Source organism: Synchiropus splendidus, chromosome 6 (genome assembly GCF_027744825.2).
Source record: "Synchiropus splendidus isolate RoL2022-P1 chromosome 6, RoL_Sspl_1.0, whole genome shotgun sequence".
Lineage (NCBI taxonomy): Eukaryota > Metazoa > Chordata > Actinopteri > Syngnathiformes > Callionymidae > Synchiropus > Synchiropus splendidus.
Genome location: NC_071339.1, coordinates 1,196,551 through 1,212,500, shown reverse-complemented (window position 1 = coordinate 1,212,500; position 15,950 = coordinate 1,196,551). Strand labels below are relative to the sequence as shown.

At 47.1% G+C, this 15,950-nt stretch overlaps 1 protein-coding gene across 1 annotated transcript; it reads right to left on the bottom strand.

Moving 5' to 3' along the window:
- Positions 1–5,648: 5,648 nt before the first annotated feature.
- apobec2a (apolipoprotein B mRNA editing enzyme, catalytic polypeptide-like 2a) lies at positions 5,649–11,336 on the bottom strand. Its single transcript, XM_053868642.1, has 4 exons — positions 11,097–11,336; positions 8,349–8,570; positions 6,570–6,877; positions 5,649–6,492 (listed from the first exon to the last, which is right to left on the bottom strand). Exons 1-3 carry the CDS (start codon positions 11,288–11,290, stop codon positions 6,574–6,576), a joined length of 720 nt encoding a protein of 239 aa, XP_053724617.1. The 5' UTR covers positions 11,291–11,336; the 3' UTR covers positions 5,649–6,492; positions 6,570–6,573.
- Between the last annotated feature and the right edge of the window lie 4,614 nt (positions 11,337–15,950).

Genomic DNA, 15,950 nt, shown 5'->3' with positions numbered 1-15,950 from the left:
CTGGTCTGACAGCTGGTGACAACTGGGGATTGTAAAACGCTGAAAACAAAAGAGAAAATGAATAAATAAAGAATGACATTTTTGCCTCCACGATCCCGTAATAGCACCAAAAACCACTAAAACGAAGCAGTAGAAACTTGAGCAAACGTTTGTTTGGGTTTGATCCTGTCGCCTTCAGAGCCCAAGAGATTTTCGACTAACACCCCCATGACTCACACACATCAAACACATCATATTCATATCATTTCAGGCGTCAGTCATACTTCAAGGTCAACACTGCGTAAAGACTTGAACCCTTTCAGGTCAGTTACGTCACGACTGTTGACTTCATTAATGTGAATTCATCCATTAAAAATATGCCACTGCTCCCATGGTCATGATAAGTGACGCCATAAATGGAGGTTACTTCACATGATAACTAGGCTGCGAGTCAACCAGCCGTCACAGGCGACGCTGAAGTTTTCAGTCGAGTTGACTGTCCTTTATTTGATTTGATTTTGTTTTGTTTAATAAATATTAGTGTAATTGTATTTTATAATTCATGAATAATATTTTATTTAGAATTAGTCATACATTATGATTGTTTTTATTGTTAGTAATTCATAAATGATAACGGTTGTTTTATTTATTTTCTACATTTTTCAGCCTCAGATGAACATTGCTTGCACCAGCTCCTCCAAAGTGGCACTGCAAGTGTGTTTCCTGGAGAGATGTTCCTGGCAGGAACATGTTTGCTGCCTCCACCAGTGACATGATAGAAACTGCTCAGTGAGAGTGAAGTTAAAAAAGTCAATGATCTATTTCTGGAATTCTCCGTGCGCCTTAAAATGCCATGACACACTGTTAAAACATGACGTCATAAAAATGTCAACAGAAACACAAGGAAAGCTTTTTTGTCACTGGAATTTTTGTAAAATACGAAGCAAAGCAAAAGAGTTAGTTAAAAGACATGAAAAGAATCAATGTTTTTTGCTAGTATTTACAGGTTAATAGGTTGGGACGACAGTGACAGACTTGGCAGTTACTGAGCTTTTTCCACAGGAATAAACTGTAAAATCTACCGTCATTTATCATGTTATACACCTTCATAAATCATTAGAATATAGGCCAAACAAAAGCAAATAATACAATTGTTTTTCCGGCCCAAATCAAACGCTCCACACTGGACTGATCGACCACGGTGGAGCGGGCTGCAGGGCATCATGGGAACTCTTTGGTTTCTCTGACGTCAAGTCAGCGGAGCCCAGTGTGTATAGTGATGAATTTGAACTGAGCGGAGGGGAAGTGCAGCGAGCCTGTGCTCAGCGGCGCTTGTTTGTTGTGTTCAGTTAAAGAACAACGTGGTTCAGGTTGGTGCAGCAGGACAATGTTCCGGGCTCAGCGCCGAGAATGAAGGACAACTTCATGTGAATCGCACTGAAACGCTGGATGAGTGACAACAACAACAACAAAACATGGAGTCAGTTCCAGCAGATTCCAGTGTATTCTGTCGGTAGATGTGAGCGCTTTGAACCGTCCTGCCAACCGCAGCCACCACATCCTTTCTGTGTTCAAGCCATGGGGCTGTGCACTGCAGCTCCTTGGTTCCGATCACACAGACGGGTCTTTGGCGTGAGCGGCAGTAACAACAGAGCGGTCTCTCCTGGTGTCTACAGCTGCTGAGGCAAGTCTTCATGCATCGTAAGGCGCCGCATCCTTTCACCCCCGACCCCTGACCCCCAACCTTTCGCCCCACTTTGTTTGGAACCTCCTTGAATTCACCTGGATCCAGCAGCGCTGTTTGGAGTTGAGCTGCTGAGGAACATGCAAACGGGTCAGAAGAATCTGGCGAGTGCTGCTGACATCAGGCGCCTCTAATCACCAAATATGCGCAGGCGCACAGGGCGGAGCCGCTCACTGATGAATATTGTGAGCTACATTTCTAAACGTCTGACATAATGTTAATGACCTTTGACAGGTGGTTCACGCTGCCGTGGCCCCTGTGATCATGGTGCTGCTCTGAATTGACGTCAGTGACGGGCCGTCTACATCTAGAGAACAGCAGTTGCTCTGCTCTCAGTAGCGCCCCCATGGTCAGTGTCGGACATGAGATGAACCTGTGGTGACCCTGCAGCCGCCGCTCCCTCGGAGCTGCGCTGCTGACGCGCACTATAAGCCACTGCTTCTGCTCTCACAGCCTGAGCCCTGTGGCGTAAACCAGGGGCTCTGAACCTTTCACAGAACCAATGGCCCCGGGGCCCATTCAATAGACCTGATTCATGACCCTTGATCTCATCTGTGACCAACAACCAGATTGAATCTACTCACACGTGAACAAACCAAAACCTTCTGAAGCGACATGAAACCATGGGATCATCACAAAGATATTGATTTGTCATGGAAAAGTCCAACCAGCAGCAGAAGCAGGTGCAGGTCATGTTCATCACATTTACTGAAGAAAAAAAGAGAAAATACACTTGATGCAAACTGTGGAGAAAATTGGAAAAACTGAATACAATTCTGAATAAAACAAAGGTAACAAAACCATATTGTAACATAAAAATAATATATTTGATTTCAACTCCAAAGAAGATGTGAGTGAAGTGTAAATCAAAGTCTCACCATTTCAAAACTGCTCCAAAAGGTGAACAGTGTTTCCTGTAGGGGGCGCCACCACTGTCATGGTTTCTTTCCAAGAACTTCTCCACAGTTGGTGACTATCACAGATGAGCAGCTGTCAAGTCAACTAAATGACTTTTATTTTGTTTTATTAATAATGCTATTGTTGTATTTTTACAATTCATAAATAATAATATATCATTTATATAATGAATACATCATGATTTTACGTCATTCATAAATGATCGTTTTTTTTGTTTGTTTGTTTTGTTTAGTGTTCCACAACTAAACACTCCTGCAACTGGAAGAGCTGGAAATATGAAGTGAACTGGAGGAGCTGGCTGATGTGTAGGAGCGGTGGTTGGTCCAAATATGCAGCTGCTCTGCTCCCCAGCTCTGGAACTCTCTCCCCCCGGACCTCCGTAATTGAGACTCTTTGCCCCTCTTCAAATCAAGACTCAAAACCCATCTGTTCAGGACCACATACAACAGCTAATATCACCCTTCCACCTACATCCACCACATTTGTCTGTCCTTTTGTGTGTGTTTTTATTGATTTTATTGCTCTTTTATTGTTATTGATCTTACTTCCTGTACAGTGTCCTAGAGTGTTCAGAAAGGCGCTTTTAAATAAAATGTATTATATATATATATATACACACACACACAGTACATGGAAAAAAGGCAACACAAACTGCAAATAAAATAAATAAAATAACACCATGTCTTAATATCATAACGCAAAAGTAATATATATTTTATTTAAACTAAAGTAAAAGAAGTGTAAATGAAAGTATCACCATAAAATCAAAACTGGATCCATATATTTGGAATATATGACATTATTATTCAGTTTAACAAATATGTGTTATATCTATAAATTTCAAAGACAGTTGAAATTATTTCTGCCTTTTTATTTTAATATTTCACACATTCTCCATTCCTCAGCAGGAATTATGCAAATTCCCCAGCACTGTTTGAAAAGCTTATAAACAGACACAGCAGCATCGGCCCCAGCCAGGGATCACACGTGCTCGTCCAGCGGGTGACGTGGAGCCAGGTCCATTCAAGTGCACCATGACAAGACGACGAGTCAAAGTGAAACCGTGTCAAGCTGAACAAACAATGAATGAGCCAATATTTTCTCCTTCAGAGTCGAAGGTCAAAAAGTAGGTCAGCAATTCAGAGCAGTAGGTCAGAGGCTGGCAGGTGGAACTGATGCTGAAGGAGCGTCTCCCTGGCAAGAGCCATGCTCCTCGGCTGCTGTGGGCTCCTCGGCGGACGCTGAGGAAAACCTGAGACAGACTTGAGAGACGGCATGGAGCACGAGTGTCGCACTGAAACCTGGTGGTTCCTGAAGCATCGGTGTGTTTGTGTCTTCTGTCCCACACCACTCATGTCACCATCAGTTCAGTCCGATCCATCGCTTCTGCCACGACTCCTCCCTCCGATGCCAGCACCCATCCACACTGGTCCGACCTGCTATGGTTTGTCTCCGAGCTCAGCCCTGCCAGCAGCTGCTGCTGCCGCTGCCTGTCTGCTGGTGTCAGAGGTTTCCACACGCAGCCTGCAGCTCCTGCACCTCAGCCCAACAGCCTGCACCCACCTGCGGGTTCCTGCACCCTCACCAGCCACTGGCCTGGGTGCTTCACCACGGCACCATGAATCACCGAACTCTGACCCCCAGGCTGCGTTTGAGCCCCATGATTCAAAATAGTGACAAGATCCATCAATACTTCATCATGTGGAGTTGAAGTCCTCAGCGACGTAGGACACGTTCATGAGCCAAGGTTAAGATAGTTTTGGATTTTTGTCTTTTGAATTCTGTTAGTTTTAATGGGTTTTTAGAGTGAATGGATGGATGGATGGATGGATGGATGAATGGATCAATGGATGGATGGATGGGTGGATGGATGGATGGATGGATGGATGGGTGGATGGATGGATGAATGGGTGGATGGATGGGTGGATGAATGGATGGATGGGTGGGTGGATGGATAGATGGATGGATGGGTGGATGGGTGGATGGATGGATGGATGGTGGATGGATGGATGAATGGGTGGATGGATGGATCAATGGATGGATGGATGGATGGATGGAGGGAAGGAGGGAAGGAGGGATGGATGGATGGATGGGTGGATGAATGGGTGGATGAATGGATGGATGGGTGGATGGATGGGTGGGTGGATGGATTGCTGTCACCATCACTGGAAACAGCTCTTTCTCTCCTCCATGACTTGACTGTCTGCTGTGTCAGTGTCACGAGCACAGCAGAAGGACACAAGCTGACATCTCTGTTCCAGCGCGGGGGTCAGTGAGTGACTTCAGCTAATGGCAGTGCATCTTGACAGGTTTCCCTGAAGGGCCGACTGTCAAACAAGTGCAGTCAGTCAGCAACCATCCATGATGGTGACAAATCTCCCCCTGGCCTCCGTCGGTGACAGACGCCCGAGGGCTCAGTGGTCAGGAATGACTTCCATGTATATACACTACAACATCTGTGCGCTCAGCATGCTCCTGTCACTCACTAAAGACTCAAGCATTTAGTAAGTTGCTCTTGGGCAACTCGACTAACACCATTGAATAACAGGAGGTGTCGGAGGCTTCCGACCCTTCCAACACCTACAGTGATGATACGGACTCCACTGCCCCCCTGTGGCCATTTGGTGACCTCGCTACAGGACTGTGGAAGAAAGTGTCTTGAGCTTTGAGCAGTGTTTCTTGTCTTTACACATATGGCATCTCACCATCCCTCCCCCTCCCTCCCTCCCTCCCTCCCTCCCTCCATCCATCCCTCCACCCATCCATCCACCCATCCACTCTAAAAACTCATTAAAACTAACTGAATTTAAAAGATAAAAATTCAACACTTAATAAAAACAAAACAAAAAAAGTATTTTAACCTTGGTTCCATCATCCTAAAAACGTGCACGAGTTCTTTGGCAGGTCTTTGCTGCCCTCCTGTGGTTGTTTCATGAACGACACTGTGGGTGTGACGACTACTAAGGTGTCTCCGTCAGCAATGACCACACGGTGGCGCCAACCCAGTCACTTTATTGGCAGAGCAGGGTACAGAGAGGCGGTCCAACAAGCGAGTGTCAGTTCCTCACCGTTGTCACTCAGTCATAATGTTTAGGCGCAGATGTCCCGGGGCAGGGTTCGCATCACACACGGCAAACCGGACAACTGCACTTTTGAGTTGGCGGCGCCCGCTTTCGATCAACTCCTATCCAAAGGTAGAGAAAAACAAAAATAGCCAACGACTCAAGAACACCAGAGCGTGAAGTGTGTGGAAAGATCCTGAAACAGCAGCTGCGTGGAGGCAAATCTGAGGGTTTAGACACACTCCGAGTGGGACCTGTGGAAACACAGCTGAGCAGCAGATGTCAGGGGAGGTGCTCCCTGTCATGTCCACCTCAAGGCTGAACGTGCAGATTCTCTCCTGATGTGATGAGCGACACGTGAACATGAACAAGGCGAGGAATCTCACGCTCACAGACCAAACTGCATATAAAAACCAGTGGTGGGTTGGTGAGGCAGCGTCCTGAGGCTCAGAGGCCACCTGACGGCGCTGTCTGCTGTGGACCGTTTGCCCTCCAGCAACCATTCGATGATACTTCTAAAGCAGGAGCGCCATCTAGTGGCCTGTGGAAATGAGGATTCTGTTTCATCAACCCGGCGACACAGTTTCATGAGGCCTCATCATGAGAAACAAAGCGTGTGTGTGTGTGAGAGAGAGAGAGAGCAGACCAGTGGCCACAGCTGAGAGGAGGAGGAGGAGTGACGCCACTGAGATGACTGACAAAAAGCAACGTCCAGCAGCAGAACTGCACTAAAGCTTGAACGTGGGGTCTCCAACAGAGGACCAGCAGCGATGCTCCAGCGATGGTCTCCTGCTCGAGAGAGAGAGAAGGAAGAGAAACCATCATTTTCATCGTCACTTCAGGAGGCGGCGCGCGCGGCCTCTCACCTGGTCACTGCAGGATGTCGGCCAGCTTCTCCTGGTAGTACTCGTAGTTGTCCTTGCAGTCTTCCCACAGGTTCAGCGCTTGGTCTTCGTTCTCAACAAATGTGTCCCAAGTGTAGGAGAAGTCCAGAGGCTTCATCACCCGCAGCTTGCAGCCGGCAGCGTGCAGCTCCTTCAGCGCCGCCTGGATGCCTTCGTCCTCCCACTCGAAGAGACGCGCGGCAAAGATGCTGAGCTTGATGTTCTTCCTGGCCTTCAGCACCTCAGTGATCTTGGCGGCGCAGGCGCAGCAGGGGCTGGAGGACACGTACCTGCAGAGAGGAGGGGGAAATGGCTTCAGGTCAGAGGGCAGCGCTCGCTGGCTGGGATGGGCAGAGAAACCATGCTGTTCTAAGCAACAGGCAGATCGTGTGGGGCGCCGAATGTAAACATGGAGACACGTGTTGCTCTCCTGATTCAGCAGAAATCTGGCAATACTTTCACAGATTTAGCCAATGTTTGTTACATTTACATTTTTATACTGTGTTATGTCCAGTAGTTTCATCAATCAAAATATTAAATCTAAACCTTCCTTCACCTTCACCTTCTTCTGCCGCTTGTCCGGAGTCGGGTCGGGTCGGAGCCGAAGACCAGCGGGGGGCGCCTAAATCTCCAGCTGGAGGAAAGGGGCGTCTAAATCCTTAAAACTGACGTTTAAGATTTAGATGTAATATTTGGATTGAATATTTACGTTTAGATTTTATATTTACATTTAGACTTAATATTTACGTTTAGATTTAATATTTACATTTACAAGATTTTGATTGAATATTTACATTTAAGATTTAGATTTTGTTTTAGCACAGAGATGAAACAATGGGATGTAACATTAAATGTAACAAATATTTGCTAAATATGTCAAAATATTGCCAAAGACTTCTACTAAATCAGGAAAAAACATGTGTCTTCATGTTAACATTCGGTGCCCAATAAGACAGAAGACACAGGCCCGGTCCCATTTCCCACCCTCGGCACCAGTGAGAAGTGAGTGACGTCATCTCGCTTCACTCAGGTCACGTGTCATCGGCTGCCGTGGTGTGTTTTGTTTCCTGTGTCTCCAGTGTCGGAGGCGTGTGGAAGTGGCAGCTCCAGCGTCTCTGCAGCCTCTTGCTGATCATCTGACTTGGTTTGGTGAACCAACAGAGGAGAAGTGATCCATCTGCTAGAGGTGTGTCCACGCTAACGTTAGCCTGGATGCTAGCAGTTTGCTAAGAAGAAACAACAACACACTCACTAGTGTTGTGTTGTTCATGTTGTGGGACACGGTCGAACATTCAGGTCACTGACCTGTGACACCAGGAGCAAGTCACCAAACGGAAGAGTCGTCCCTGTTGTTTACAAGTCGTGTTCTTCACTTCACACATCGGCGTCCTGGGAATCTGTCCGCACTTCAGCTTCCCACTTGGGTTCAAGTCGGCTCCGGAGCCTCGAGTTCGTAAGTGTGTTTCCAAGTTTATAAATTCATTTTAACATCTTTCCGGATTTAGTCGACTTCCAATGGTGGTCCCCGACCTTTCTGTACAATTCCTTGGAAAGTGTGTACACACTGAAAACACATTTAAAAACTTGGAAAAACAGTCAAGAAAAATTTACCAAAGAAGTTTGAAATTTTGTTTGTGTTCCAAACGTTTGCAAATGTGTTTTGCCCTTCTCAGTTGGAGCTCCTCCAGTCAAGGCTGAAATGACTGGAATGACACGTTGAACACAGGCGTGTGTCATGCAAGCGCTGACGTTGGCGTTTACCATGTGACCGTGTACTTGAGCGCCGGGTCGTAGTCTGTCAGGGACTGTGTGAAGAAGGCTTCCTCGGCGTGGGTGCCGGTGTGCTCGTCCTCCAGGCAGCCTCTCAGCAGACCGTCAGCTGAGCCGCGGTCCACCAGGTAACACAGGAAGGTCTTGTTCCGGCCCGACGAGTATTCCACGTTCTTGAACTGGAACTTGAACATGAAGGGATCGATCCGGTCCCTGATGGAAACACAAGGGTTCAGCACTCACTAAATAAATAAACAAATGTAGATGCTAAATAAACACTGATGTTAACATAAGTCCATCTTGTTTATGATGACGTGTAGTGAGCGCTGGTTGTTTTGTTCCCGAACTCCTCACGAGGGCGGAGCCTGGCAGAGGTCTGGATGGGGGCGGAGTCTGAGAGGTACAGGTGTGTGTGAGCGGCTCATTCCAACAGTAGCTGCTGCTCTGTTGATGTAGAGGCTCAGAAACAGCCTGGAGAGAGATGGAGCTGCAGGTCGGCCATGTTGGTTTATAGTGTCGGGCTGACGCTGCACTAGTCACTTCCCTCTATTCTACAGTTCCATCATGGGGATTTGGACGTTTAGGGTTCAGGATCCTTCACGTCCGAGTCGCCACCGTTGGTGCCAAGATTTGCGGGACCATGTGAGTGTTTGGTGTCGCACTTCATCTCAACAAGGAGGGAGGGAATATGGAGCCGCACATAGAGGGCGGGGCCATAGGAGACTCAAGTGAGTGGTGGAACTGGCAGGGAAGTTTGCAGAGCCCCACGGAACTGGCAGGGATTGGTCGGAATTACCATCATAGTTGTCATCGCCATCTGCTGGAGGGAGTGACTAACACATTTACAAGTGGGCTTCCTCGTAGTTTACTGCGCTGAATTACGAAAAGAAAGATGCGACGCCCCCTTTTGAAGTACATAAACTCCTATCCAAAGGTAAACAAAAAGAAAAATAGCCAATAACTAAAGAATGACAGAGCACGAAGTGTCAGAATCTGTGTGGAAAGATCCTAAAATAGCAGCCGCATGGAGGCAAATCTCAGGGTTTAGAAACACTCACATTCTGAGTGGGACCTGTGGAAACACACTTTGGCAGCAGATGCCAGGGGAGGTGTTCTATGTCATGTCCACTTCAAGACTTGGACAAACTGGCTGAACTTCCCTTGGACCAGACAGGACGCAGCTATAAATGGCAGTTGCCTCGACACTGACGTCTGATAGCAGCCAAGTGCAGCGAGCCCAGTAGAAAAGCAAGATTCTGCGAGGCCACACGATTGCACAGTTAATAATATCTGCTTCCAGGGGGCTCCTGAAAATCATCACCAGCCGGTTTGGAGCTTGACACTGGGTGCTGAGGGAAGGGGTGACGCATGCGCCCCGCCCCACTGGGAGCGGAGGGTAAACCAGGGTGCATTCCAGCCAGGTCACCACCACCACCAGCGTGACTCAGCATTCGCTTCTTCAGACAGCAGTCTGTGGAACACAGCTCAGTCGGGTTTGGAGAGAGGTTCCTGACCCCACAGTGGGGAAGCCCCAGAGCAGCAGCCAGTTCTGCATGAGTCCGAGTCCAAGCCCAAGCTTCGATTGACTGACTGAATCAGGTGTTGACAGGCTCAAGCCCAACGCAGCTCAAGTGACTCCAAACCCTGTCAGAGACCGGTCCAACACTGAACCCTAGAAATGATCGGTAAATATCGGTGTTGCGGTCACTAGTATTCACTACTTCAGCACAAGTCTTCAGCAATGGCTTAACTGGTTTTCATGAATAAATATTGAGTTGAGTTGTCAAGTTGAGTTTGTGGCATGAAAAACGCTGGGCAGCAGCAGGGTGGGCGTGGCCATCTCAGAGGCCAGCCGAGTCACGCCCAGCGCTGACATGGCAACCCCAGGAACAACAACAACCCATGCAGCGATGAGTACATTCAACTCTGTTTACAGCAGTTTCTTTTTCTGTCATGAAGCACAAAGTGGCGCTGTGGTTCAATCAGACATGCGACGGCTTGGAAGGAAAAAACAAACACTTTAGTGTGAATGAGATCTGGACATTCACTTGGAAAGAGATGTGAGAGAACGTGTTGTTCCTGGAACCTTCAGCGTCACCATGTTCTCCAACACCTGAAGATCGCACCGACCACCGAGAAGAGGAGGCCAATGCTCGGACACAGAGGTCAAAGGTGACCAGTGTTGGTTCCACTTTCTGAACGTCTCTCTATAATGTGTTATTGCTGCATGCACAAGACTCTGTAAGGCTTCACAGAAGTGTTCTGAACCTCCATGCACATCCACAACATTTTAAAAAGCTTAGCCATGATGATGAACATCTTCTGTGAAGCCTCAGTAAAAGTGCGTGACAGATGGGACCTTTTTTAACAACTGTGTTTATGCAGCTTCACAGCGCGACACATATTGAAATATGAGGCCTGGGTATGAAGTGTATATATCAGCTTTAACTGTCATGTATTCTAAGCTTCTTCTTCTAAAAGAATAAGAAGAACATTCTAAGGTAATAGGAGAACTCGACAGTATTTAACATGATCAGCACCTGAGCAAGAGAATAAGCAGAAACGACTTGGCGTGAGCAGTTTTCCTGCCATGTTCAGAGCGAGGTGGGTTCCATTCGTGCATCAAAAGCCACATTAACGCCTTTCAATGTCATCAGGTGGTTCTAGTTCCACGTGTGGCCGTCTGAAACCTGCCTCCAGATACTGACATCCGTGCTTGCCGACTGGAGCGTCACCTACCCTGCGATGATTTCAAAAGGAGGTAGTTCCATTTGCTCGACCTGCGGGGCTTCGTCTTGCCCGTTGGCCACGTCGCCGTTGGTGGCGGCCGCCTCGCCGGCCGCGCCGGCTCCATTGGCCTCGGGCGCCGGTGCATCCTTGGCCACCTCCTTCTCCTGCTTCTCTTTCCTTCTCAGGCGACTCCTGTCCGACATCTTCAGCAGCTGTGCTCCGGTGTAGCAGGGACGAGACAATAGAAGCCTAAACCAATGGGGACGGGAAGAGCTGGACGGCGTGAGGAGCCAGCAGCGGAATGGTGCTGGGGAGCGGGGGGGGGGCGCCGGACCAAAGTAGCACCAGGGACTCAGCAGAGGAATGGAGCGAGGGTGGGGGTCACTTCAGCATTGGTTGATCCTGGCGGAGGGACTTAGATGCAGTAAGCTGACGATACGTTTTGAAGAGGCTCAGCAGGTTCCAGCTGTGCCTCCTGCGCTCTTATCACAGAAACTCATGATACAGTCTTAGTTTACAAACCATTTCAGATGGGTTCCACCACACGCCGGGGCACTGACGTGAGGTTTGATTCACCTTTTCAAAAGCAAACTGTCCATCAGCAGCGTCTGAGGTCTAAAAATACCAGGATTGGCACCGGCCTTCCAAGGCTTATAAGGGACAAACCCTGGCGCAGACACACTCCAGCAGCTGCAGCTTACACAAACCAGCAGGTCTATTTAAAGAGCGTGGGGACGGGAAGGCCTCGCTCCTGCAGCTCAGACTCGCAGGCTGGAGCTGTGCTGGGTGCTGCAGGGCCAGAGCTGCCGGTGGTGCGGCCAAATGTCAGCTCACTCTCGGACCTGGGAGAGTGAGGCGGAGACAGTGGGGAGAGTTACGGGGTCACGGAGCAGACGGTGGAGTTTCCACCTGGTGTTTAGTGGGATCACGGGGGAGACTCGGGGCTCAGCAGCTATGTTCCCTCACACAAACTCTCTGAGCGCTCACCTGGTCCACTCTGAGTGAGATATATATCGAGCTGCCTGCTCTCATGAGGCTCATCTGGATGAATGTTCCATCATCTTCAGAGCAGAAAAATAAACACGCATCAGATAAAACCTGTTGTTTAGCAGTCAGTTTCATAAAAATGAAGAAAATCAGTTTGACACATCATCATAAATCCCAAGGCCTTTGGTGCCATTGAGCCCTATATATTTTAGCAGCTCACAGGTGCAGCCACTTTAGTTTACTTTAGTTTAGTTTACTTTAGTTTAGTGCCAGTTTTAAGTCTGAGTCACAGAGAGTCAGTCACATCTCATTTTAGTTAGTAGTGTTTTAGTCGAGCAAAAGTCACAGCCACAGCTAGTTTTAGTCAAACAAAAACTCATCATCATTCCAGAGATGCTTTTTGCTCATTTACCCCAGTTAACTAATGTTATTATTCCACAAACCTGGAATAATAAGCATCTTATAACCTGAATGAATGAATGAATCCTGAGTGCAACTTTGCTGTTAGTGTTTCCATTGCTGTCTCAACATGCATTTACAAATGATCCACTTGAGTTATTCATGTTTTATATGTGTTAGAAACACCAGCAAAAACAGGCTTAACTATAATACAAACTGCCAGATTACAGATTGCCAGATTAAAGAAAACAGAAATGGCAGTCAGCCAGGCGAGAAGTGAAGCCACGTTGTGACGTGTATTGAGTTGGTGACACTGACAAAGCTGCTTTCTAATGAAGAGGAGTGACTCTCTCTGCTGCCGTCTTCACCCGCTCCGTCTCTTCATCTGCTGGGCTGGATGCGCCACTTTAGCTCCGCCAGAGATAAACATCAGTTATTATGACCTTTCGGCTGGGATTTTGCCGTTAAAAACAGGCGGAACCCACCGTCATCAAGTCCGTCTCCATGACGCTTCATGTGTTTTCCGCTTGTTTCCACTTTGTTTTCAACACGTTTGGTGACATGAGAGCTGGTCTTTAATAAAGGGGTCATGACTCTGAAGCCATGGCGGCTCTCGCTGAAGCCTCCATTGTTTACATGAGGCTGAAACCCTGAGACGTCGTGGTCATCCTCCTGCATGCAGTTCTGTTTGAGGCCACCGGGGGCGCAGCGAGAGGACATCGACCAGTTGTGCTGTGTCGTCGGTGATAAACGAAAACTAGGAGGGAGTTTTTGTTCATTTTAAAACCTTTTAGTCTTGTTTTCATCCGTCAACTATAACACACTCATAATCTGAAGATACAAGTTTTGTTTTGAAATATTCATGGAACTGTACAACACACAACAAATGTAATAAGACGATAATTACTTTAAGAGAATAAAAAAAAAAAAAAAAAAGAAACGTCATCTCCCACTGACAGGTTCTGCAGCGGAAAACGCCGCACGTGTGAAGGACACAAGTTTTCCGGTCAAAAAGAAGCAGGCTGAGTGACGCGGATCTTTTGTCCGACACACGGTCCGGCAGGATTAGAGGGTCTGTTTTTATGTCTGACAGTTTATCTGCGCCCTGCTGCAGCGCGGCTCAGATTTCCTCCCTTGCAGGGAGTTGGCTGCCGACGAACCAAACAAACAAAGAGACATGGAGTGGATGTAAAGGGCAGAGGGTTGCGAACCCTGACAAAGGTTTCCTGGACTGGCAATGGTGAAGCAATGGAGCTTTGAACTGAACCTCATCTTGGGCAGCTTTGGTGCGGAATATTTATACCTGACGTGTGTCTCAGGGGCTTCACACAATAGGCAGCAGGGTATAGTATTATATTATTCACAATCGTCATCTCAGCCCTGCCGTCACACGAGAGCATGCAGTCGTGGTCACATGATGAAACATGAAAGGCAGCTTGTGGCGCCATAAAAACATGAGCTTGTTTTATTAACTCCACCGTAGAGGTTATGTTTGACGTTTTGTTGGTTTGACCATGTTCAAAATAGTCATGGGTAGATGATACAGTATTGAAGGGTAGATGAGGCTTCATGACACAGTATTGAAGGGTAGATGAGGCTTCATGACACAGTATTGAACTCCAAAAATGCTTCTTCTTTGGTGTAGTACACGGGTCCTGTCATGAAATAGTCTGCTGCAGATTAGGGGTTTGATTCCCTCATAACCAAACAAATGGTGCAGCATAACAACACATATTCATTCATATATATATATTCATATGGCTGCTTGGCGGAGGCTTGCACTCTCTGTGTACTTTTCTGGTGCAAGGACGCATTCACTGTCTGTAATTCTTCCTCGTGAGTCTCACTCAACCACACACCGTCTTGGCAGGACGATGGCCTGGTCCTGGTCCGACCCGCGACGCCTACTGTGACGTCTCACTTGAAGCCTTTGACACCTGTAGAGCATCGAGGTTGATGACTCGTTGGCGTAGAGTTTTGAGCAAGGCGGCCATTTTGCAAACTTGAACTTGCTGTAACTTTGGTTGTTAATTTAACTTTGACACTTGATATATATATATGTGGCTCTGTTACGAGGCAAGATGTGGAGCGGGACCCAAGTGCAGTGGTGAAAGTCACAGGAGGCAGGAGCGAGTCAAAAATAATATTTTAATCATGAAACAAGAAAACCACAACAGAAAGCATCACCAAACCTGGAGAAACAAAGCAAAGTCTGAATGTCCAAACAGAGTCAGCAAACTGGCAGAAGTCCATGAATCAGAGTCTGACGGAAAGCGTCACCGAACCGGGGGAAACAAAGCAACTCAAATCTGGAAACAGAGAGATGAAAGCACAATGAACAGAGACAGTGACAAAAGAAACACAGGGAAACAGGAAGAAACAAAAACACTAACTCAGGCACCAGGGTTTCAGACAGAGTCATCAAAACAAGCTAGCAAGCGCACAGAAGCAGGAGAGCCAATTGACCACAGGGAACTGAAGAAGAGTCCAACGGAAAGCATCACAGAACCGGGAGAAGCAAACAAACTTGGTACACAGGAAGAGAGGAGTGGATCAGGCACAGGCTGCTGGAGTCCAGGTGCTCTTGTACTCAGGTGATCAGGGGTTGATCGGCTGCAGCCGTGTAAAGAAAAAAAAATCACCAAGCAAAAAAAAAAAAAAAAAAAAGTTTTTTTTTTTTTTTTTACCTGGCGGAAATGGGCTTCCATACTTGTCTCTTAAGCTCCAAGCGAAACGAAGAGCACTGAAGCCGTAAATTCAGTTGATCTTAAAGTGCAAAAACCTGTTGGACCACATGGCGGCAGTGTTGGATCACGTATCATTGTTTCCTGCTTCACTTCAGAATCGACTGTGCGGCGGTTGTCAGGTTTCAAATTAAATACAGCACGTTGCATGAAATATAAATTACGGACATGGACTGTTGTGATCATGACATTTAGTCTCCTGTGCAAAAACAATTCCAAAAGTAAATAATGTAATAACAAATAAATCATAATAAATGTAACAGAAGCAGGAGGTGTGACATTTGTACATCAAATGTCACTTTTTTTTTTAACTTGAACAGGCTGTTTTCATGAGGAATTTTCCTCTTCACAGGAAAACGTTTCGTCCAATGACATGAAGAGGGGCCACATGCATGGTGGCAAGACCAGGGATCAGGCCGTCGCGTCCAAATTCTTACCACTTTTCGTTCATGTAACTTTGCCTTTTTTTTTTAGAGTAGTAGAATCAATGGCGCTGCCTCAGATACAATAACTGACCTTGAAATACATTCAAAACATGCACATCACACACATTCATCAGTGATGCGCTTATGAGGCTTCATGAAACACATTGTCAGAGGCCACTAGATGGCACTCTCTGCTGTAAAATCTTATGATTTCAGTAACTCTGTTGATCAAATGTCACATGATTTTAAAACCAAGAGCGCCACCAACTGAGCTCTGAAAATGTGTTTCATGAAGCCTCAACAGCCCG

Excerpts from the sequence above, each read along its gene's own strand:
- apobec2a (XM_053868642.1), bottom strand. The coding sequence starts at position 11,290 with ATGTCGGACAGGAGTCGCCTGAGAAGGAAAGAGAAGCAGGAGAAGGAG. Across the intron at positions 8,571-11,096 it reads CCTTTTGAAATCATCGCAGG|GGACCGGATCGATCCCTTCA; the intron begins GTAGGTGACGCT and ends TGTTTCCATCAG. Across the intron at positions 6,878-8,348 it reads CTCAAGTACACGGTCACATG|GTACGTGTCCTCCAGCCCCT; the intron begins GTAAACGCCAAC and ends TCCTCTCTGCAG.